Source organism: Ovis aries, chromosome X (assembly GCF_016772045.2).
Source record: "Ovis aries strain OAR_USU_Benz2616 breed Rambouillet chromosome X, ARS-UI_Ramb_v3.0, whole genome shotgun sequence".
NCBI lineage: Eukaryota > Metazoa > Chordata > Mammalia > Artiodactyla > Bovidae > Ovis > Ovis aries.
Window position 1 is genome coordinate 123470726 of NC_056080.1, and position 26091 is coordinate 123496816.

Genomic DNA, 26091 nt, shown 5'->3' on the forward strand with positions numbered 1-26091 from the left:
ACTAAGTCACGTCTGACTCTTTGAGACCCCATGGACTGTAGCCTACCAGGCTCCTCTGTCCCTGGGATTTCCCAGGCAAGAGTACTGGAATGGGTTGCCATTTCTTTCTCCAGGCATAGAGGGTTATTTAGGGCAGTGATGTTATTGTGTATGATGTTATGGTAAATACATGACACTACGTATTTGTCAAAAGTACAAAAAGTGAATCGTATGCATATTAAAAAAAAACATTTTGACATCAAAAATGGAATGGAGAATTTGACTAAACAATCTAATTTTATTACAAATGTATGAAACCACCTCACTAAGATCCCCAACTTAAGTAACTTTGGAAATGAATGGAATTTGTAAGACTGAAGCAAAAGAAAAAGGCACTGTAATCTAGTTGATAGTGTTCTTTTTCATAGGGGTATAGGTTAACAATCCTAATACTTTTACACATGTATACTTAAACAAGTAAATAGATAGTACATGAGTATACATACATATATCTCTTTGTTCTGTTAGCTGAAAGGGTCTAAAATAAATGATACTCCCCAAATCTGAAAGAAACTATGATGTAAATCTATAAGTCTTTGATTAGAAGAGCTTGTAATGCATGCCCTGAACCAGGGAATGGAAATACTAGGTCCCCACGACCCACTCAGCCTTCAAGGATGGGGTTGCCTACCATTTCCCTGTCTAGCCTTGATCTCTCCCCTCTGCATTTCTCCTTCCTCCCCCAAATCCCTCAATACACTAAGAACAACTTTAGAAAGCTCTGAGTTGAGAGTAATGTGCCAAACATATTGTATCAAGTCATGGGCTCGTTGATAATATGTTTGTTTTTTTTTAATTTTGTAGTCTGCTTTTCATTTTCTAACTTTAAATATTGTAATTATTACTTGACTACATCATGTGGCATGCAGGATTTTAGTTCCCTAACCAGGGATCAAACTTATACCCCCCTGCAGTGGAAACACAGAGTCTTAACCACTAGACCACAGTGGAAGTCCTACCATGGGGTTGTTAATGTTTCACAAGTATAGGTCTACTTAAGGAAATGGTGGTGCATCCTATCATTGATTACAAGTGATAGTAGAAGATGGTATTCTATTTTACATCTCAGTTTAGCTCTTTTTTCTCCTTTTAGAGACAGATGATCAGTGCCAATGATAGTCAAAGTTGTAGTTAATCTGACCATGGCCTAATATTATTATTATATTATAATAATATTATATTATTTTAGTCTTTTTCATTCTAGAATATTGTAATATATGAATGTTTTTCAAACTGAATGTGCAAGTGAATCACTTGGGGATATTGTTTAAAGTGCAGGTTGCTAGAGTAGGTCTGGGTTGGAGTCTGAGATTCTACATTTCTTCTAGTAAGTTCCCAGGAAATGTCGACTCTGACCACAGAGCAGAACCGTTCTGAATAACATTAGATATTACTAGATAATCCATTTAAAACTTGATTGTAATCTATAGGTCATTATTCTATAATTTTAAAGTAACTGTCTATAGCTTGGTCGCCACATCTTCTACTAGACGTTAACTGTCAATTAGTCTGAAGTTTGCATGTACCTTTAAAAAGGCTTCTTACTGATTTCAGAGGCTTGTGCTTTTTGGCCTCTGAACTAATAAAAGAAAATCACACCATCAGAAGACAGGAAATGTTGCCTGCCAACCAGCATAGAAAAGTCTCAAGCTTGTATTGTATAGTTTGTAACATTTGAATATTTCAAATATGGTCCCTCGTCATTTCATTATTTTCAGCCTTTTAAGCACTGCAAGCTAGGCTTCAACAGTACATATACCGAGAACTTCCAGATGTTCAAGCTGGATTTAGAAAAGACAGAGGAACCAGAGATCAAATTGCCAACATCTGTTGGATCATCAAAAAAGCAAGATAATTCCAGAAAATCATCTACTTCTGCTTTATTGACTATGCCAAAGCCTTTGAGTATATGGATCACAATAAACTGTGGAAAATTCTTAAAGAGATAGGAATACCAGAACACCCTACCTGCCTCCTGAGAAATCTTTATGCAGATCAAGAAGCAACAGTTAGAAACTGACATAGAACGATGGACTGGTTCAAAATTGGGAAAGGAGTATGTCAAGGCTGCATATTGTCACCTCGTTTATTTAACTTATACATAGAGCACATCATGAGAAATGCTGTGCTGGATGAATCACAAGCTGGAGTAAAGATTGCTGGGAGAAATATCAACAACCTCAGATATACAGATGATACCACTCTAATGGCAGTAAGTGAAGATGAACTAAAGAGTCTCTTGATGAAGGTGAAAGAGGAGAGTGAAAAAGCTGGCTTAAAACTCAAAATTCAAAAAATTAAGATCACAACATCCAGCCCCATCTCTTCATGGCAAATAGATGAGGGGGAAAGTGGAAGTAGGGGCAGATTTTCTTTTCTTTGGCTCCACAATCAATGTGGATGGTGACTGCAGCCATGAAACTAAAAGACGCTTGCTCCTTGGAAGAAAAGCTGTGACAAAACTAGACAGTGTATTATAAAACAGAGACATTACTTTGCAGACAAAGGTTCACAGAGTCACAGTTATGGTTTTTCCAGTAGTCATGTACAGATGTGAGTGTTGGGCCATAAAGAAGGCATTGCATTGAAGAATTGATACTTTTGCACTGTGGTGTTTGGGAAGACTCTTGAGAGTCCCTTGGACAGCAAGGAGAGTAAACCAATAAATCCTAAAGGAAATCAACCCTGAATATTCATCAGAAGGACTGATGTTGAAACTGAAGCTCCAATACTTTGGCCACCTGATGTGAAGAGCCAACTCTTTAGAAAAGACCCTGATGCTGGGAAAGATTGAAGGCAGGAGGAGAAGGGGACGACAGAGGATGAGATGGTTGGATGGCATCACTGACTCAATGGACATGAATTTAAGCATACTCCAAGGGATAGTGAAGGACAGGGAAGCCTGTTTTGCTGCAGTTCATGGAGTCACAAAGTGTCAGACATGACTTAGTTACTGAACAAGAGGAATAGCATCAAGGAGAAGTACACAGGGGCTTCAACTCTGCCTGTAATATTTTATTTATCTTAAAAAATCTGAAGCAATATGTTAAGACTCACCAAACTTGATAATAGGTTTACAGGTAAAATAATTTATCTTTCCTAACATTTCCTTGCATTTTTCTGTAGGCTTAAAATAGTTAATAATGCCTAAAAATAGCACTGTTGCTTCATAAACAAAGACCAACTCTTTGTCTCCATTTTTTTAGATGCCAGGTAGGCCTCTTTTTTTCTAATTCAACATCACAGATGGTCCAGTTACACTGTGATTGAGGTGGTTGATGTTTCATTACATTCCAGTTATAACAAGTTATCAACCTGGTCAACTTCATAGGACTTGTTCACTTCCCATGTCTTGGCAACCAAAATTTTATAAACCACCTCTCAGTTTGTATCAATTTCAATTTATGTTGATTTTTTCTATTGAGGGGGCCATCTTTTACTCATTTTTTCCATGGATTAAAGAGTTTCTTTCTCTTTTTTAATATGTATGAAGATGCATATATAGACACAGATCATATATTGTATATACATGTTTATTCACTTACACATATACAATCTTAAAATTAGAAGTTCCCCAGGTCATCTTCCTAGGCACCATATAGACACTTCTATAGCATTACGTAGGCAGTATAGCATAATGCGGGGCTTCCCAGGTGGTGCAGTGGTTAAAAATCTGTTTGCCAATGCAGGAGATGCAAGAGATGCAAGAGATGAGGGTTTAATTCCTCGGTCAGGAAGAGCCCCTAGGGGAGGAAATGGCAACCCATTCTAGTATTCTTGCTTGAAAAATTCCATGGACAGAGAAGCCTGGTGGGCTACAGTCCATGGAGTTGTAGAGCTGGACACAATTGAGCACAGCACAGCAGCATAGCATAATGGTAGCATATCAGTTCTGGAGTCAGTGGCTGTGGTTTAGAATCTCATTTCTGTGTCATTTATTAGCTGTGTGACCTGGGGCAAGTTATTTAACCTTTTAATATTCTTGTAGGCAAAGTGAGGATAGTAATAATACTTTTTGTAGAATTTTAAGCTTAAATAAAATGCATTTTAAAAATTAGAGAGTTTAACACATAGCATAATGTCTTCAAAATATGCTGTTATTATTAATATTATCATTATCTCTGATATGGTCATCAGCCTCTGCTTGAAGTGGTTCAACCATATTCTACAAGAAAAGCTGTTCTATTTTGGAGACTCTGTTACTAGAAACACAGTGAGCCAAAGTTATTTTCCTATAAACCTTACTCATTTTAAATTCTATTTGTTGGTCTGAGTTCTGTCTTCAAACTAAGCAAATTTTTCCCATCCCTCCAATGTGGAAATTCTTCAAAAGTTAGAAATCAGTATCTCTTATTCTCTAGACCATTCTATATCCACAAGTCAGAACTCTGGAGAATAAATAGTGTTAGAATAAGATAGATTTCAGCATCACCTACAAATATATTAGACTGGTGAATAAGTATTGGATATTCTGTTAGCTTGAAGTGTTAAATTTTGAAGGGTTTGATTTAGACATGTAATTAGTGAGTCTCCAGGCATCTAATGAGTTGTAGTATTTAAAGTTTGGGGTAAAGGAAAGCCATATGTTTCTACTTACCTTTAGATCCAAGTTCCTTCTGTGTATATAGTCCCTTTTCTGTACCATAACACCATGCAAGATACCATCACAACCTCTTCCCTTACCAAAGTATCAATATGTTCAGACTACATGGATTGTCTAGAACATTAACTATTGCTGTTCTTCAAAGTTCTTCTGAGGGAAGAATCTTGACTGGTTATCTCTTCTGCTTGTTGTTACCTCCTGCCATGTTGTTGTCCTCTGTGTACTTTGTATTCTTTACTTCTCATCTGTAGTTCATACCCAACAGCCCTTCAAATATATGTTCTTTTCTTATGTTACAGCTTGCTTCCAGCCCAAATCAGCTATGCCCCGAGGATTATATTTCCACAATTAAGGTGCACTCTTAGAGTATTTTGTCAGATAAAGACAGTTTTCTTTCTGAGAGAAATTCTTCCCCCAGCTAAATCTTACATTAACACTTTACATCTTCATGCTACACAGTCATGATATAAGGAAATATATCTAGGTCCATAATGAAAGATACGTGGCATGTATGCCTCCATTACTCTCTTCACCACAAAAGATATTATTACTCAATCACAGCATGCTCTACATCTTTCTTCTCTGTGGTTGTAGCTCCTGCCAAAGAACCCTTTCTGTTTAGGTCCCAGATTCCACCCTGACTGTGGTCTCATCTCCTGCTGGCAGGCCCCTTCATAGGAGGGTCCTACTTCTGGTTTCTGGTAACGTTACCTTCTCCCATCATTTCCCTAGGTTTGGTGATAGCTTTCTGCTTCTGCTGATCTTGAGGTTGTCTCACTATCCCCATTTGTCTTCTATCACATGCATTATCAAGTCCTTGCAATAAATGTGCTCTATTTGAAATAGCTAGAGTGGTTCTTTTTTTTTTTTTTCTGATTGGTCTCTGAATGATATACCTCCTTTGAAAATCTGTAGTATGTTCTATCTTTTCTATGGTAAATAGTATTCAGTAAACCTCAAGTTGGATCTTTAAGCCATCCCATCTTGCCTACTTACTTCTGTGCTATATAGCCTTCTCCAGATCCATTCTCACACATTTTCTCCACCCTGCTCTTTGCTCTAGAAGCTGGCCTCTACAAACTGCATCCCCTGGCTTGCTTGTCCTCTCGTTTCCAGGTGAATTCAGTCTGCACTAGCAGATGAAGGTGAAGGAGAAAGTGTTCAGTCTGCACTAGCAGATGAAGGTGAAGGAGAAAGTGTTTGGAGTATTTAATCCTCTACCCCCCTACAGTTTTGCTTATTTAGCTAAGGTCATAGATTGTTCATTTCTTTCTCATGACTACAGGACATGCCGGATTCTGAAAACAGTTCCCTCCCCTTACTGCTTCCAGCCTAAGACTGGCTGTAGCTTCCTGAAGCTGCTAGTCCATGGGTGCTTTGCTGTCTCTTTGAATCCTACCCACCACTTAGTAGATAGTCCCTTCTTTAGAATTTCTTTACTCATCCTTTATGAGAATGCCATCTGTTTCCTGCCAGGAGCATAATGAATACAATCACATACCTATGTTTGACAATCCATCCTTGTTCCTTGCAAACTCTTAGAACCCTATTTGTCCTGTACCAACACTGCTTCATTGGCTTCTAGCTGCAAATTATTAGCCCTAATTTCCTCTTATTTATGGTACTACTCCTAACCTTTTTACTTAATGTTTGTATTTGGTCTCCTCAGGTTGGAGTCTTCCCTCTCTCGAGAGGACTTTGTCTCTGACTCACTCTTCTCCTGCTACCAAGTATTTCCAGGCAATCTGCCTCAGTTTGAGGACCATTAAACCTAATCATTCCCAACCTGATTGACAAGTGACTGACCCTCCCAAAACAGGGAGAAATACATGGGTGTATTCTATAATACATTGCAATCATTCTTTATTCAGTCTACTCTACAACCCCTCCCTGGGCAATCTCATCCATTAACACCTCTTAAATTTATGTCTCCAACCCTGACCTCTCTTGTGAGCCCCAGACCTGTATATTCAATTGCCTATTCAACATCTGCACTTGGATGTCTCAAAGACAAATTAATCTAAACATATTCGAAACAAAATCCATCTCCCCCTCAATCTGATTTTCCTCCAGTGTTCTTTGTCTCCATGAATAGAGCCACTAGACCTTTGTTCAAACTAGAATCCAGTAAATCGTATTAGATTCTCCCTTCTTACTTATTCCACTGATCCAAGTCATCCAGTAATGCTAACTTTATCTCCTATGTGTACCTGCAAGCTAAGTTGCTTCAGTGGTGTCTGACTCTGCAACTCTATGGACCATAGCCCGCCAGGCTCCTCTGTCCATGGGATTCTCCAGGCAAAAATACTGGAGTGAGTTGCCATTCCCTCCTCCCAAGGATCTTCCTGATCCAGGGATGGAGCTCGTGTTTCTTATGTCTCCTACATTAGCAAGCAGGTTCTTTACCACTAGCATTACCTGGGAAGCCCTTTATTGCCTATATTTATCTAAAGTTACTTGCTTTCCTTCATTTCCTTTCCCACTACCACTTGATTGGATGGTGGTAGGTCTAAAATGTTATCATCTTTCTCCTGAACTACTGCCATGACCTTTTAACTGGTCTCCCTGTGTCCACTCTTGCCCCTCTTCAATCCATCCTCCACACTGCTATCAGAATTCTCATCTTCTCTGTGCTTAAAATAAAGTTAAAAATCCACAACATTGCTCACAAGGCCTTGCATGTTCTTGTCCTTATCAACCTTTCCAGCCTTCTGGAGACTTCTCTTCACTCACTGTTCTTCTTCAAGCATGCCAAGTTTATTTGACCTCAGAATCTTTGCACAGGCTGTTCTCTCTATGGAATGTTTGCTCTATTACTCATTAGATTTTAGCTTAGATATCATCTCAGTAAAGTTTCCTTGACACTCTAGGCCAGGCTAGGCAGCATGCCCTTCACTTTGTATGTATCCAAGCACACTATACTTCTCTGTTATAACACAGCAGTGTCGTAATTATCTGATCCAAGATATCCATCCCAGTAGGCTGCAACTTGCACCAGGGCCTACCTAGTGTGTCCTGTTTTCACTGCTAGCACATACAGTAGGTGCTGAATAAATGTTGAATGGATGAATGAATTTAGGTATTTGTCATCTTTGTCAGATTGTAAACTTTATGATTACAAACTTCAGATCCCCTAGCTTAGAATGCTGTATAATCTGTCTCTCTCATTCTCCACCGGGTGTGTGTATGATTTAATCAATAGATACTTGATGTGAAAAATGAATTGAAATTCCTGGAACTACTCAAATTATTCTTCAAAACCTCCTCGCCTATATTTATTATGTGCATTTTCTTTTCCCACTCTACATATGTTCCACATTTTGGTCTCTTTTTTTTCTATAAGTACAATTCATTCTTTATGGCTAGAGGAACTTCCACAGTAATTCTCTCCCTTTTAATGCCACCACATTTATTAAAGAGCACAAATGAAATAGCTGCATACACTTAAAACACTATACAATTTTATAAGAACATTATTTTTCCTAAGAGAAGATGTTCTCATTTCCAGGAAGGGAAAGATCATAGTCATGTATATAAAGAGCCTGCATTGACTGTGAACATTAAGTCAAATGATCAGAGGAATAAGATTTGCATTGTGGGTAGATAACCCATCTATATTTCTACTTCTTCTCTGTAAAGTAGAACTGCAGGGTTTGACTTTGTATAAACTTCTCTACTGCCTGTTAAATACATGTTGCTGCAGCTATAAAATGATTTATGAGATGGCAAAATTCTGTTTCTTTGTTCTGAATTTGGACATGGGGAGTAGATAATCACTTATAGAGCTCTATAATTTTCTGTAGAACTTGGAGTGTAATAGAATGAATAGCTTTGGAATATCTATTCAGTGCCTAGAAAGTAAGACACTTTTTTGAGGTGAGTATTAAACTAACTAGGAGTCCAAAGATTAGCAGTATACTTTTTTTTTTTTTTTCCCGGCAGTGTACTCTTGACTTGGCCTCTGCGTAACCAAAAATGTCTCACCACCAATCTCTCTGTGAGAATGTCCTCTTGTGTAAAACAGACTTCATAATACCTCCACTCATTATTCACAGGGTTGCTCTGAGAAACAAACAAAGTAGGAAATGGAAGATACATCAATAAAAATATCCCATAATGTGGGGAATGTTGTATGATATTGCTGCTTGAGATACCTTATTTCACTCTCCCCTCAGGTCACTTTCACTGGCACCTGGTAGTCATTACCTATTTTTCACATCTCACTACTAAAGAAATGAACACACCAGTGAGGTTGCAAGTAGGGAGAAGACAAAAATTGGAAGGTTGGCGAATAAGAAAAAATAATGACACTTCAAAATTATAAATACCATAAATTTGTAATTGTTACAGTTTATATTAGGAGACTAATACTCTTTATATTGTTCAGACAATAGATATTTGTTATCAGTAAGCCAAACAGAACTTATTTTGCAGGGACTAAAAATGACATGCAAATATTATATTTCATATATACAATATAAGCCTATTTCAAATATTAATGGTTTTAAACTAAATACATCCAATTTTTCTTCCACACAACTCATTTTGTTTAAAAAGTACTTCTTTTATACAAATGCAGGTGAATAAGATGTATTATTAAATATAACTACATCATTGCATTAAATGAACCTGTTTTACCTACTTAGTAAGCATGATGGGGTCTGCAGCGGTCAAACTCATTTATGAGTCCAAAGCTTCAGATTTGGCATAGATGGAAATGTTAGGCTGAATGAACCTGTCTTTATTTGATTTATCTTAATATTTCCTGCCTAGTACATAATACATAATACACAAACCTTTTACGATAAACCTTGTTTTATACAACACATGATTCTGAAATGTATGCAAAGTACACTTTTGAAATTGAGTTATGTTAAACATATTAGGAGAGTTTACTATTTCAAGATTTCAAGTAATGAGTCCTTTTGTTTTGTTGAATTATATGAAATTGCTGATATTTCAGCATTGTTTATTTACATAAATGCCAATTTCATGTGATTCAGTGTAATAAAAAGTGAATACTCATTCTTTTACCTTAAAACAAACTATATCTATATATAAATAACCTATCTGTTTATGTACATTTAGGCTAACATGCAATTTTTTGGAGAGTAGGGGTGAGGGAGGGAATTGCCTAGTCGGCACTTTGCATAGATGGATAAATTCAAATTATGCCCATTGATTGCTCTAGCTGCCTCTTTGAGCAGTAATATATGTTAATTAATACATTGGGGGATATAATAAAAATGAATATAAATGGAAAAGTTGTTTTCTTCACGGACGGTTTGCTATGATGAAAACATTCAGTTTGTTTTTCCAAAGACTAAATACCATGTATGTCACCATAATGACACATCTGCATACATACATCTCCATTTATGTTATCACTGGAAATTGTGAGAGGTTATGCTGCTATTTTAGTGCAATCCATGCCATGTACTTTGGTTAATGCTCAGTGAAGATCTGGATCCCATGGGGTGGTTGTGATGAAAGAGGGTGGTTGTTTTCCAGGTGAGTAACCTAATCATAAACTAGGAATCTTCATCCAAGTCAGTGATTAAGGAGCAGTTTTAAAGTCCTGAAATCTGGGTTGGGGAGATCAGATGGGCAGGGACTAGATTTGCAGTTTGTCTCTTCATCAGATTCAGCAACAAGTCATTGGGTATCTTGCTATTCACCGCTGTTGAAAATGTAATCAGTTCCTTCATTTATCCAGTCACTGACTTCTTAACTGTAAAGTGCATTCAAATACTGTGAGCACAAAAGGCAGAGCCTGGAATGAGGAGAGATGTGTGTCCTTAAAAAGTTCTGGGGTATATTGGCATCCTTTGATGAAGCCCATGTATGGCTGCCAAAAACTATCATTTTAAAGGGTACATAGGGTCTGGGTGTGACTAAAGACAATTTAAACCCCCAAAGGAAATAATATGAATCACTTTGCATTTTGGAAATGACAATGCCAAAAGGGGAAGTGCATGCCCTGTCCGATTCTTAGCCTACCTTCTCATCTCTTCTAAATGGTACAGAATGCAGCTGCCATCTCTTATGGTGTGCTATTGTAACAGGTGTGCCAGAGGCAGGCTTGCTGCTAAGTTTAGCTCTGCATGTGGGGATTTCACACTTTGTAGCCCCTTGGAGAGGGGAGTATTGGCAAATGACTGTGTATAAAAGTAGAAAGCACTTGGGAATTTCACCATCATGCTAGATTTAGATCAAAGTAAAGGAGCCAATCTAAATTGGTAACAAACTCGAGAGCATGTCTGGTAGAGGTGCCATTAACCTACCATCCATTCCACTTCTCTCTCACTGTCACAATTCCCAAGGGAGCACCTGGTGGAAATTTGATGACCATATTTTAGGTGTAAGCGAGAACTGATTTTTTTAAAAGCAGGTAGAAATTAACATGGGTATTTTAGTTCTTTGGCGGCAAGAGTATGACCAGCCTTCTAATTTGTAATAAGTAAATTATTAAAAAATCAAATTGTCTCCCACTACTGGCACACTAGGGCTGATTATGAGAATGCAAGTTTTCAAAATATATTTATTTTATAGGTAATAAGTGAAACACTTCATCTTTGGGCAGGGATCAGGAAAGGAGGAACATTTTCTGGGAAAGACAAATGTGACATTTGAGGACACGGATCTCAATAAAGATTAGTTGGAGGGTATTATTTAGTCCTTTCCTCTTTTGTCTCTGTTTTTCTTACACTCAGATCTAAGAGGAGTCTAGTGATGACTGAATAGCTCTCAGATCATTTTTCAGAAAGAAAAACCCGGTACCCCAGGCTTGAGTATTTTGTCCAAAGCCACAATCATTCAACAACAGAATACCAAGACTATTTCATTTCTGCTTTAAAGTACACTTGAGTCTTCTTTGCCAAGGCCATCTTTAAACAAAGCTTAAATTTGAGTGCAACTCAATCCTGGAGCATGATGGGGAAGGAGAAAAGGGCAAAGAAGGTGCATGTATCATATAATGTTCATTAGCATAAGCATATTTTGACTTAATTTTCCCTTGGTTTGAGGGAAGCTCATTGTTCCAGATTTTTGTAATATATCTACCATTTTTTGAATGTTTAAAAGTCCAGTAATGGTAATAACACAGATATAAAATGCACATTTTCCCTCTCTAGGTGAGTTTGTTCACTAGAAACTTACTTTTGCAAAATTGCTTTTAAAATTGAAACAGTGTCTTTAAAGACTCTGCTTTCATTTGGGACAAACCTGATGGCCATAGTTGATAAAATCACTGCTCTTTTGACTTTGTGGTCCCTTCCATTAACCTCCAACATGAGCTAAGTTCATGTAACCAGGGGTGATTCTTTTGGGTCTAACTGCTAAATTAAAACTTGTTCCTTTCTTGGGGTAACCTCTTTGAACAATCAATCCTTTCAAAGGCAAATTTTCCTTGTTCTTGGAGTTTCCAGGGTCGTGTTTGTTTGTTTTTTTTAAACAACAGCTGCATATGAATTTCTGTGATCTGAGGGTTGCTCAAGGCCCAGCCTCTCTTTGGTTACCATGGAAACCTACCTTCCCAAGCAGCTGCCATTTCCTATATTCCTTGCAAGGAAGGAGTCAAACCTCTTAGATATCCCACAAGCAGAGTCAAGATAAAGAATAACACAAGGAAAGGAGGAACAACTTGTTAAGTGAACAGCTTGTTGATTCCTTACACAGGAAGCTACAGATAATGAAGTCAGCTTTCCTGGACATCAACATATAAGGGTCCACTGAGATCCAGTAAAGCTCACCTTCATCCTGGCTTTAAGGAGTAGGAATCCGACTCTGCATCTCTACGTCTGTGAATTGAGGAACACTTTCTGTGCTCTCAGAGGTGATGGGTGAGATGACATGTTTGAGTCGAAGGAGCATCGTGAAGAGCAGGATGAGGAGAATGGCCAAGAGGCTCAGGAATAAGCCCACATACATATACAGGTTGGAATACTTATCTGAAGTAGTGTCAACCTCTGTTGCCAGGGTGGGGAAATGGGCCCGTCCAGTGAGATTTCCATGGTACTTGAAATGCACCTCCGTCATCACTCAAGACTTGAATTAGTACCTATTTCTAGTTGATTTCTATTGCCCTTGAGGCATTCCACAGTCACTTAGACTGTCTCTGAATATGCTGGAGGTGTTCTAACAATCTCATACGCAATCAAACAATCACAACCAGAGCCAAGTCAGTATTGCATAAGCAAGAAAATGATATTCTAATTTGGCAGTTGCCACACCGTCTCTATTTTCCAGCACAGCACCCCTCTCCCAAAGTTTTTTTTTTTTTATCAGAACTTCTTAACCACTTTCTTAAAATATAAATAAAATATTTTATTTTCCACAGTCCTACTCCTATACTGATTAAAATAAATATGGCAAAACTGCTTTATAATACTGGTATGAGGACAAGCATATCTGAGTATTAAATCAGACTTTTTCTATGTTTTGGTGGGGGGAGAAAGCATTCTATTTTATCTACAGCTTATCTAATGTGTGCATTAATTATGTGAATTTAATTGGATTCTTCTGTGGGGAGATTTTCTAAAAGCTTTTGTATATTTCCAGCTCAGCATATCTGAGTTTTTGCCCTTCTTGTCTTTCTGAATCCCCCATAAGGATGGAGCTTGTAAGGTATCTTCCCAACTGCCACAGAGCTTGTAAGGTATCTTCCCAACTGCCACAGCTTGAGGGTTGGAAGTCTAGAGAATGCAACTTTTCTGCAGTTTTGTTGACCTCCCTCAATGTAGGCTGGAGGAAAAGTGTTGTCAGACCTGGTAATTCTCAGATGGAGGAGATCTCAGAGATGCTGACAGCAGTAGGTCTAGGCTCAGAAGATTTGACTCTTCAAATTCCTCAACAGATTTATTTTCCTGAAAATCAAAAACAAAAATAAAAGATTCGGGTATCTAAGAAACAGAGATGGTGATTTCTTTTGAAATAAAAATTAACTGATATATTGCAAAATGGTTTTAGATGGGAAATATAGTTTTAAAATGGTATCCTGAGTTTTTATCATTTTGAATGCTTTTTTTTTTCTAAGTAGTATACCTGTTACAAGGTTAAATAAAAATTCCAGTCAGAGGACAGCAGCTAATAACTTGGCTAGAGTAGGACAGTGTTTTCTAAACTAACTGGTCATAAAATTCTGAAGTACTTATTAAAATATAGACCCTGGGCCCCAATCTAGACTTTCTGAATCATAATCTCCACAGTTGGGCCTGCTCACCACTCTAGAGATTGAGATTTTACTGGTCTTAGGTGGGGTCCAAGCACTGGTATTGTTAAAAAGTTCCCCAAATGACTCTAAATAAAGTACAGCCAGGACTGAAAACCACTGCTTTAGTTTAACCGAGAAAACCTAGCACTTAAATGAAGATCTAAATCTAAGGATTTGTTTTTTCAAACCCCAGGTCCCAGTGCCATGGGTCACTTTAACAAATTATGAAATTTTCAGGAATTTAGGCTTCCCCCAATTTTGTTTTTGTGTTCTCTGTCTCTCATTTAGGACTGTGGGGTAAGAATACACCCCTACTCCCCAGTATTTGTAGATCAGAAGTAATTGAAAGGGTGTGTTTGTTCTGAGCAAGTAACTTCATCTTTCATTAATGGTAAAGATGGACTGTTGTCTTTATTGGCAAAAACATTCCAGTGTGTAAATAGGGTCAACTATTTGCTGTTGAAGGCTTCCAAAATAATTTAGCTTGTTTTTCCCAACATGAATTTTGAATATAGGTGACTAAAAAAACAAAACAAAACATAAACTACCATCACCTGTTAAGCTTCCATGTGCAACAGTGGCAAAGAGCTGACAAGGTAGCCCAATTCTGTCACTTGTTAACATGCCCAAGGAGCGTTAATAGAAATAGCTCCAACAATCACATTACTCTTCCTATAATCTTGAATTTTCCCCCAGCCTGGGAGCACTTCAGCTTAAAGTTTATATTTACTAGCTCATGGTACTGTAATTTCTGTAATCTGCATGATTCTTAGCCTACCTACCTATGGCCTCTATCGCCTGTGCAGAACCACCTGGTTCACAGAAACAAGAGCAAAGGGACAGGGTATCTTTCTACTGTCTTTGGAACTATAGGCTAGGAAACATTTTTTGCAATACTTAAATGTACATCTATTTTGATTTCTGATTCACTAACAAGTGGAAAAGGTAATTACATAGGTATCCTTTTGTTCCCTAAAAACACCAGCCCCAAAGGCAGTGGTTCAACTGAGTAGCTTGTTACAAATGCAGATTTCAAGGTCTGTTCTTGGGAGCTCTTTCTCCCCAGACCACTGGATTCTCGACCTTTCTTATTCTCCTAAATCCAGTTTTTCTCAAGAATGTGATGCATGAACCTCCTACGTTACTTAAAATGTAGACTCCTAGGCCCTTCACCAGGCCTACTGAGTTCAAATATTTTGGATCAAGGCCCAGGAATACGTATTCTAAGCACAAGATTTTCAGGTGACCCTTTGCATATCGGGCTTTGAGAGTTAACTATCAGTTTTTCTATCTAGATATCCCAGCTAAAGAACAAAGCTAAACTGTTCAGTTGGTTGTTTGGGGACCCTACTTTTAAAAACTATTTAAAAGAGTGCCACAGATGGAATTGTGTCCCCAAAAAAGTCATGCTGAAGTCCTAACACCCAGTACCTGCAAATGTGACCTTCTTTGTAAAAAAAAAAGGGGGGGGTCTTTGCACATGTAGTCAAGTTCAAACGAGGTCATTAGGTTGGCCCTAAATCCAGTATGACTGGTGTCCTCATAAGAAGAGAAAGCAAAGGTATACAGGGGGAACGCAGAGGCAGAGACTGGAATGATGCACCTACAAACCAGGGGGGACCAAGGATTGCCAGTAAACCCCAGAAGCCAGAAGAGTCAGGGAAGAATTTTACTCTACAGAGTGCAGAGAGAGCATGGCCCTGTTGATGCCTTGATTTCAGACTTCTAGCCTTCAGACCTAAGAGAATAAATTTCTGTTTTAAGCCACCTAGTTTGTAGTACTTTGTTTATGGCAGCCCTAGGAAATGAACGAATACACAGAGTGATCTCCCTGAGGCCCTAGGATTTTGGAACCTTTGGGGCAGTGTTTCTGAAGGAAGTTCCTTCATCAGAATCACGTGGAAGATTTGTCTTACAAATGCAGATTTCTAGGCCTTTCCCCTTGCTCTCTAGATCAGAGTCTCTCTGGATAGGACCCTGAAATCTATATTTGTGACAAGCTACCCATTCAGAGTTTCTAAGTACACTCTGCAAGGAATGGTTTCCAGTCCCTGCTGCCCTTAGGATCACTTACTAAACTTTTTGAAAATATGTCTATCTGGGGCCTTTCCTCAGAGGTTCTGATGCAGTAGGTTTGTGTAGGGGGAGGCCCAAACAGCTGTAGTACGTAAAGGTCCACGTGGTTTTGATATGCAGCCAGGGCTGAGAAGCACCACTCTACAAATAGAATGGAGCGCCTGAGAGTCAGGACTGTGACAGTCCCCAGCAGCCTACATGGAGGCACACTTGTTTTACCTGGCCTCCAGAACACAAGCAGTAGGAAAATCAACACTCACTGTTAGTGCTGTCCAAGTGGGAAAAGTCCCAATAGTAGGTTACTGTCTTTTTAGTCTCCCATGGACCTCCAAGTACACATATTTGGATAAGTCAGACTCCCTGGTTAGGCACACTGTCATCATGGGTGCCTCCAAGTTCTCTTTTATTTGTTTACTTAGTAACACCCATGAACAAACACCTGTGAACAAGAACCTACTGACTGTAAGACTGAGAATAATAATTTACATGATGCCTACCTATGCTCCTCCCTATCAAATTCAATATTCTGAATTTTGTTAATCATTACCTTGCTTTTATTTACACACACACCCCATGCCTAAACACTATGTTTTTTATTTTTGTTTTGAACTTTATAAAAAAAAAAAGTATCAAGCTATATGTCTTCTTTGTTTTGTGCATTTTACTCTACATTGCATCACTATATGATTTATTTATAACTATTCTTATAGGATGAAAAAGGAATAAATATTTGGTAGCCCACATATTACCTTTTAACTTTATTCCATTCTCCTTAGCTTGGCATTCAAGGCTGTCCATGCCCTGGTCCTGGCTGACTTTAATTCCTTCCACTACCTTACTTTCCAATCAAGCTGTAATGCTCATTGACACCTATTTCCCTGCCTTCATGTTTTTTGTTTGATCTGTTCCTTCTATCTTTGTATATATCTGCTTGGGGAAATGCTACCATTCTTCATAGTTCAGCTCATGAAACTGACCTTGATTTCTTATCAAATCCTAATTTCCACAGGCTCTCTAACCCTCCTAGAGAAGTTACATTCACCTAATATTGTAAGTATCTATTTTCTGTGTTTTTTTCCCAAGTTGTAATTTATACACTCCTTGAGGATCTTTTTCAACCTTCCATTCGCTTCCCATGTGGCTCAGTGGCAAAAGAATCCGCCTGCCAATGCAGGAGACACAGGTTCAATCTCTGGGTCAGGAAGGTCCCCTGGAGGAGAAAATAGAAACCCACTCCACTATTCTTGCCTGGAAAATTCCATGGACAGAGGAGCCTGGCAGGCTGCAGTGCATGGGATCATAAAGAGTCAGCCTTGACTGAGCATACATGTATGCACGTGATCCCTTATATAACCATGCTTACAATAGCTGCTCAATAATTACTGAATAAATGCATGGATATGACTGAAGAAACGCACTTAACACTGACAATCTGGAGAGAAGCACAGTGTTATCTCTGTTTCAATAGATAATAAAGGTTGGGGAAGTGCCTGAAACTCCCTTTTTATTTCCCTCCCCAACTCTTCTATCTCTTACTGTGCAAAGAAGACTTAAATTTCTGAGTATAACCTAGAATTAAGGAATAATCACTTTTGGGGAGTTCCCTGGCAGTCTAGTGGTCTGGACTTGGCACTTTCACTGCTGTGGAGCTGGGTTCAACACCTGGACAGGGAACTAAGATCCTGCAAGCTGTGTGCCACAGCCAAAAAAAAAAAAAAAAGGAATAATCACTTTGTTAGAAACTTTGCTCTTGAATTATTTCAGTTCCATGATTTTAAAGGAAAACTATACATGGAGTGGGTTTATGGCCTGAAGTTTTAGACAGTTCAGTTGTGTCTATAGATGCTTTTCATTAACAATTAATAATACTACCTCTAACACAATCAACCCTGAATTTTCCTTAAGATCTAACGATTTATTAAATATTTATTAGAATTCTATGAAGCTTGAAGAATCTGTAAATAATAATACTCTCATAAACAGTTTGTCAACTTCTTTAAACATTTCATTTGAGGGTTTCGAAAACTAACCATATATTTCTTAAAACCTCTGTGTCTGCCGAACACCAAACATCCTGTTCAATTCAGAGAGGTCTATCAGTTCAATTCCTTAAATCTGAAGGATTTTGAAATGAGTAGATGAAAAGCTAGATATGGGTGAAGGGGGTCCTCTTTCTTAATCTGTTCCTATATCTGTGACAACTTCTCATAAAAGCTTTCCAAACAGGATCACCATAGCTCTCTTAGCTAACTAATTGATGAGTTGCACAGACAATGTGATTGCTCTATTAAAAGGTCTGGACTATTTGAAAAGAAAAACAACCATGCAATTTCAAAAGAAGCCAAAATTCTATTAATTCTTAAAAATCTAGTTATTGTGGAAAGACGTTTGTAAGATTATAGTATCCTACTTTTTTTTTTCTGGAAAGCTAATAAAATGAAAATCAGTCTCTAGTCTTTGTAAAAGTAATGGAAAGCTGATAAGAGATAAGGAGAGTGAGGAATAAGAAAATAGGAAAGGCATTAGGAAAAGAAGGGAGATGGAGGAAAGGGGGGGAGAAGGAAGGAAAAATGTGAGAAGGTGTGAGAAGTGCTGATAAGAGGCAGGAGGAAATGAGTGGTTAAGAGGCACAGATGAAGATAGGGTAGGAGGAAAACATTGGAAAAGAGAGGAAGAAAGGAAAATGGGAGGGGAGATTGGGGGAAGGGAAAATGGAAAGAGATTAACTTAATAACTGGCCAATGTCCAACATTAGCCTGGACATCTGGTTTACTTCTAATGTAAATCAAAACACCTACAAGCAATGTGAATGCACCTCTGATTTTCTGATTGTATGTTTTGTCATTAACTTGGTACATAAAACTCTTGGCCAAAAAAAAAAAAAATACAAAAATCATGATTTTGGTATGAACATTGAATCGGCCAAGTCTCCAATTATGGTCAGCATCAGCACAGTATATATAACCTCACAAAAGCAAAATAACATACATACCCAGACCATGAATTTTGCTCCTTAAAACGAAAACAGAACGTGAAGAGGAATTCCTAGGGTGAAACATTTCTAATAAGAGAAACAAAGTTCTGTATATATTCAGACTGACACATTCAGCAAACCTTTGAGTGCAAACCAATTACCAGGCCCCCTACGAAGTACTGGGGATATAGAGATGTGTAACCTGATCCGTTTTGGTCCTCAAGGAGCTCCCCATAGTTCCTTTTGCTTGTCTTTAATGTGATAAAGTTCTGAAATAATTGGCAATTCTATATTTTTCCAAATGACACCTGCTTATAGAATTTCAGAGCTGAAATCTCACCACATAGCTAAGGAAAATGATCAGTGAAACAACTCAGAAGAGAGTTTTGGCTCTTGCAATAGCTTTAAGGAATTAACGCATTCTGTTCGTATTACCTGCCCGGTGTAGGGGAGAAAAACTAAGGGGGTCAGGGTGGGAACTGTTAGAGAATCTAGTTCCACAGGAGCCTGTGAAAAAACAATTCCAGCCGCAAGCGCTTCTTCAATCGCTGAAGCCATTAAGTAATAAGCATTTTAAGTGAGAGCTGCTGTTATCTTCCGTGGCATACAGTGCCGGTTTGTCACACCTGAGGATAAGTAACCGCATTTTCACCATAAATAACATCATCATATTTCCAAGTCTCTCTTACCTTTCTCGTGGCTCATGGGATGAATGGGGCTGCCTTTTAAGGATCCCTTTTGAAGCTTACACCGACGGGCAAGTTGTTCAGGAACATCTTTGGAATATCTGGAAAATAGAAAGAAAGCCTTGTTTTGCCAGAGAAACAGGACTATGTTCATGCAAAATACGCTTTCTCCTTCATCCTCCTGAAGAGTCAGATCTTCCCAGCGCAAAAGAGAAAAGCACCCTCTATTAGTGACTTAAAACGCCGGTTGCCACTTACAGCTTCAGAGCGCAGTTTCAGATGCCTGCTCCTTGTAAACCCCGAACTGCCTAAAGAATTGTCCCTTTGGATGTGTATATACCATCCGGAACACTTGACTGGAAGCAGCCTGAATAGTTAAGTCCCCAGTTCCTCTTTCGCAGGCAACAGTTTAGAGAGTGCGGGAAAGGTAGTGAATCAGCTCTGCTTTGCTTTAGCGGCTGGGAGCCTCAGAGGGAGGAGATAAGAGAGAAGCTCAGAAGCAAAGTTGGTCTTAGCTTCCACTTTAACCCCTTCGAGGTTTCTTCATGAATCTGTAGGATTAGCGAAGACTCCCTGTTTTTTAGTAAAAGCCTCTTCATAGGACATTTAAGGAAATCAGATCTCCTGCTCAATTCAAGACTTTTTTCATCTTAGGTTTTATAGTAATTAATATATGTGTAGAATTGAAGCCAAACATGACAGGATGTAGTGATATTTAAATAATTCCATTTTATAAACAGTATGTGTACATGTATTTCCCCAGGTTTGGGAAATGTGTTTTGTTTTTTTTTTTTTAAGGCACCAACTGAATTCTTTTATTTTGAAGTTTTTGTGGAGATTTAACATCAGTCTTGGAATCTAGGTCTGAGTTTCTAATGGGGGAGGGGGTCTAAGCTTTAAGTAGAATATATTTAAATAAGACATATTTGTCCCGGGTATATGTACCATTATAAGTAATTCATCCAACTGTAGTTTAAGTGCCATTATTGTGTTTTATATGGGACTTCCCAGGTGGCACTAGTGATAAAGAAACAGCCTGCCAATGCAGAAGACATAAGAGATATGGGTTCAATCCCTGGGTTGGGAAGTTCCCTTGGAGATTCCCATGTTCCTCCATGTTCCTCCTCCCTTGGAGGAGGGCATGGCAACCTACTCCAGTAATCTTGCCTCAAGAATCCCATGGACAGAGAAGCCTAGCAGGCTTCAGTTGATAGGGTTGCACAGAGTCAGACACGACTGAAGCCACTTAGCACGCATGCACATGTTTTATATATTGTGGCAAGAGGAAGCAGATTAACATTTCTTGAGTGCTTACTCCATGTCAAGCATTTAATGTAGAGAATTTCATTTAATCCTTGCAACAACTCTGTAGTTTGGATATTATTATTCTCATTTTACAAATAAGAATTTATCAGGCAAGGGATGTTTGATGATTTCCTGGGAATCAATCAAAAGTCTGCCATGCTAGAGATAAGGAGAACAAATGTGGGGTCACACTGGACACAGTCTAATAGAACCACCTAGATGTAGAGACCCCAGCAAGAGAAAAAAAAAAAAAAGGCTGGAGATAACTATTGGATTCCTAGGGGTGGAGGAAAGAGCTGTAAACTACCAACCTGGATATAAATTATAAACCCAGGTCTCCCAAATAGTATCGCTGAGGGATCCTCAGTCATGAGGACATTTAAAGAACCCAAAGAAGATCCAGAGACCTAGAGAGTGGGAAGCCATTTCTTCTACCGAGGAAGAAATGACCAATCCCTTTACCTCTTGTCCTTCTTCCTGCTCCCACATTGGTGAGGGTCCAAATCAGAACTGGCAAGTGGGGAGAGAAGGAAGAAAAGCTATCATCCCCCTCTTCTCCAAAGACAGATGGCCAGCACCTATAGGCCTCAGTGTGGGGTGGGAGGGCACACCTTATTTCTTAGTAAAACTTGAAGAATTTGATTAATATCTTAGACTGAATATATCCTGATTACTGAATCAAGACTGTGTTTTGTGATTTTGAGTGATTTTAGGACTGTTTATTCTTGAAGGAATGAACAGAAAAGTCATAGGCCTTGTCCAAGTTTCCATCCAAGGTCAGAGAAATTTTATACCAAAGGAGTATATTTTATTGGACATTGGGAGACAAAATAAAGTTGTGTTTTGATTCTATCATTAATTATATTTTTAAAAAATGCTGGTTATAAACGTTAATTCATTCCTTCCCTCAGTGAATATCTGAGTGCCTATGTGCTAAGAATAGGACATACTATGAAATGAAAAATAGTCCTTACCCTCAGATTTTATGATCTATGGCAGGGGTCAGCAAATGCTGACCTTTTTCCATAAAGGGCCAGATAGTAAATATTTTAGGCTTTGAGGGACACTTAAGATCTCTGTTGCATATTCTTCTTTTTATAAAATCAATTCTATAAAAATGCAGAACCATTCTTGGAAGCTAAAAAGAGGTCACGGGTCAGATTTAGCCCACAGGCCCTTGTTTGCTGGCTCCTAATGTGTGGAAGAAACAAATTTTTAAAAACCACCAATTATCATACATTTCTTATATTTGAAGTTGTATTTAGGATCCTTGGGGAGGAGATACAGGAGAGCATTACGTAACTCTAGGGAATTGTGACTTCCTGGAAGTGGCAATATGGTTAGAGATCTGAAGGATGAGTAAGAATTGGTCAGGGTTAGAGGAGGTGAGTCAGAGAAGGCGATGGCACCCCACTCCAGTACTCTTGCCTGGAGAATCCCAGGGACGGAGGAGCCTGGTGGACTGCCGTCTCTGGGGTCACACAGAGTCGGACACGACTGAAGCGACTTAGCAGCAGCAGCAGAGGAGGTGAGTGGTATTGAAGGCAGAGGGAGTTGCCTGTCCAGAGGCACCACAGCTTGACAGAGCTTAGTTCACTTTACAAACTACAGAAGGGAAAACTGAATTTTACAGAGGTTAAATTATTTGTTCAAGAGCACACAACTAGTAAGTGATGGAGCTTAAAATCTTAACCCAGGTGTGCCTGAGTCTAAACCTATGCTCCTAACCACTGTATCATACTTCTGCCCTGGTACTAAAGCTCTTTCTATCTAAGATCCACTTCTTACTTTCTGCAAATCAGCAGCTCTTTCTGGCTCACTTCTGATTCCCCTGGGGGTAAAAATGTCAAAGTTCTAGAAGGGCTTGCAAGACCTTAAAAATAAGAAAGTGAATCCATAATGTTGGATTGTCATGATTAGAATTCTAATTCTCCCTTTTAAAAATAACCCTTTAACCCAGTAAAACCTAGCTCACGCTATTCAAATTCAGAGCTTGCTTATTTCCTTTTTTAAAAGAAGGGTCCCCCCACCCCCAGCCTCAGCAGCCTCGGTAGCTAAGCTCTAGCACTGTGATAATGTAATTTCTTACCTTCTTGTTATATGTTTATAATGAGATAATAGCACTCTCTGACTTGGACTACATGTGGTGATTGGTCCAAGTACTGCTCCTATTTTCACCACTCACATTGATGACCTTGGCCAAATGAGTTTACTAAGTATAGATTAAATCTGTCAATGTTTTCAATTGATCATGTGCTGGATTTTTATTTTCCCCATGGTTTGGAAAGCTAGGTTAGTCATGTAGCAGCTACCCCTTGGAAATGCTCACCTTAAAGTCTGCCATGCATGTATATTTCAAATCATACTCTCATGGTATACCTTAAATATATATATATGAAATATATGTATATTTATTTATAAATCTATATGGCTGTTGTTTTTCAGTCGCTAAGTCATGTCCAACTCTTTGTGACCCCATGAACTACAGCATGCCAGGCTTTCCTGTATTCACTATCTCCCTGAGTTTGCTCAAACTCATGTCCTTGGAGTCAGTGATGCCATCCAACCATCTCATCCTCTGTTGACTCCTCCTCTTGCCCTCAATCTTTCCCAGTATCAGGGTCTTTTCCAATGAATTGGCTCCTTGCATTATGGCCAAAGTGTTGGAGCTTCAGCTTCAGCACCAGTCCTTCCAATGAATATTCAGGGTTGATTTCCTTTAGGATTGACTGGTTTGATCTCCTTGCAGTCCAAGGGACTCTCAAGAGTCCTTTCCAAAACCATAGTTTGAAAGCAACAATTCTTCAGTGCTCAGCCTTCTTTAGGGTCCAGCTCCCACAGCCATACATGACTGCTGGAAAAACCAAAGCTTTGACTATACAGGCCTTTGTCAACAAAGTAATGTCTCTGCTCTTTAACACACTGTCTAGGTTTGTCATAGCTTTGCTTCCAAGGAGCAAGTGTCTTTTAATTTCATGGCAGCAGTCACCATCTGCATTGATTTTTTGAGCCCAAGAAAATGAAATCTGAGACTGTTTTCAGTTTTCCCCCATCTATTTGCCATGAAGTGATAGGAGCAGATGTCATGATCTTTGTTTTTTGAATGATATATTTGTGCTTATACATATATATATATATATATATATATATATATATATATACACACACACACACACATTGGGGCTTCCCTGGTGGCTCAGATGGCAAAGAATCTGCCTACAATGCAGGAGACCTGGGTTCTATCCCTAGAACATCCCCTGGAGAAGAAAATCGCTACCTGCTCCTGTATTCTTGCCTGGAGAATTCCATGGACAGAAGAGCCTGGCAGGCTACAGTCCATGGAGTCACAAAGAGTCAGACACAACTGAGAGACTAACTCACATGCAGACATGTATTTCACATTGTACACCTTAAACTTCACGTGTTATATATCTGTTTGTTGTTGTTCAGTCGCTAAATCATGTCTAACTCTTTGCAACCTCATGGACTGTAGCACACCAGGCTTCCCCACTGGGCTTCCCTATTATCTCCTGGAGTTTGTTCAAGTGGTGCTGCTATCTAACTATCTCATCCTCTGTTGCTCCCCTTCTCCTGCCCTCAGTCTTTCCCAGCATCAGGGTTTTTTCCAATGACTAGGCTCTTTGCATTGTGGCCAAAGTACTGGAGCATCAGCATCAGTTCTTCCAATGAACATTAAGGGCTGATTTCCTTTAGGATTGAGTGTTTTGATCTTCATGCAGTCCAAGAAAAGCCCAAGAAAAGCAAATCTGTCCCTGTATCCACTTTTTCCCCGTCTATTTGCTATGATGAGATGGGACTGAATGTTATGGTCTTAATTTTTTGAATGTTGAGTTTTAAGCCAGCTTTTTTTTTTTTTAGATATTTGAAATACAACTTTATTCTGATTCTAAACAAAAAAGAATGGGAATGACAGTAACAAACAAGATTCCATCTCTCAATATTGTCATGTGACTATAGCAGTCATATATTTGAAACTCAAGGAGGAAACAACTGTGTTCCAAGACACCTTAATATGCAGGTCCCAAAAAATGAAGGTTTTTTTTTTTAAACTGCCACATTGACTCCAAAGCCCATCCATCTCCTTCAGCGTCCAAAGATTAAGCACATGTTCTATTTAGCTATGTAATAAAGTAGCAAACACGCTGCACCACTGACATCACAGAACAGTTGCATATAAAACTAGACTTCTGATGCTGGGCCCCAGCTTCACTTTCTCACAAGCCATCATCTTCATCCAGGAGAGCAGTTGTCTGAGCAACCTCTAAATGATGCTTGTACTGTGCTGCCAAGGCTGGGTCCATGACCACTTTGGCAGGGCAAGAGCAGGCATGGTGACAAACTCCAGGTAATGGTCTCCGATCAGTTTTCTAGCAAGTCAGAGGAAGGGCTTTTTGAAGTTGTAGTTTCTTTTGGCAGAAATGTCATAGTACTGAAGATTCTTCTTTCAGTGGAAGACAATTGACTTTGCCTGAACCTTTCTGTCCATAATATCCACTTTGTTGCCACACAACACAATCAGGATGTTCTCACACACTCATACTAGATCTCTATACCAGTTAGGCACATTCTTGTATGTAACCCCCGATGTTACAGCAAACATCATAATGGCACACCGAGCTTGTATATAATAGCCATCTCTCAGTCCACCAAATTTCTCCTGACCAGTTGTATCCCATACATTGAACTTAATCAGTCCTCTGTTGGTATGGAACACAAGAGGATGGACCTCAACACCCAAGGTAGCTACATACTTCTCTAATTCACCAGTCAGATGATGTTTCACAAATGTAGTTTTTCGAGTAATACCATCACCAACCAAAACAAGTTTGAACTGAACTTGGAGTTCTCCTTGGCCAGCCATCACAATGTTATTTCCAGAAATGTCTCTGTGCTTGTCTGACTGCTAAGCCAGCTTTTTTACTTTCCTTTTTCACTTTCATTAAGACGCTGTTTAGTTCCTGTTCACTTCCTGCCATGAGAGTGGTATCATCTGCATATTCGAGCTTGTCGATACTTCTCCCAGGAATCTTGATTTCTGCTTGTGATTCATCCAGTCCAGCTTTTCCCATGATGTACTCTGCATATAAGTTAAATAAGCAGGGTAGCAATATATAACCTTGTCATACTCCTTTCCTAATTTTGAACCAGTGGTCCCATGTCCAGTTCTAATTGTTAT

At 38.9% G+C, this 26091-nt stretch overlaps 1 protein-coding gene and 1 pseudogene across 1 annotated transcript; both read right to left on the reverse strand.

The window, feature by feature from the left end:
• Positions 1 to 12292: 12292 nt before the first annotated feature.
• On the reverse strand, positions 12293 to 12797 carry SERTM2 (serine rich and transmembrane domain containing 2). The gene has a single exon (XM_060408109.1). The coding sequence runs from the start codon at positions 12677 to 12679 to the stop codon at positions 12407 to 12409; it is 273 nt and encodes a 90-aa protein (XP_060264092.1). The 5' UTR covers positions 12680 to 12797; the 3' UTR covers positions 12293 to 12406.
• A 12332-nt stretch (positions 12798 to 25129) lies between these two features.
• On the reverse strand, positions 25130 to 25776 carry LOC105601962 (GTP-binding nuclear protein Ran-like; annotated as a pseudogene).
• Positions 25777 to 26091: the final 315 nt, after the last annotated feature.

Bases quoted from the DNA above. Each gene is read 5' to 3' on its own strand.
- SERTM2 (XM_060408109.1), bottom strand. From the start codon at position 12,679: ATGACGGAGGTGCATTTCAAGTACCATGGAAATCTCACTGGACGGGCC.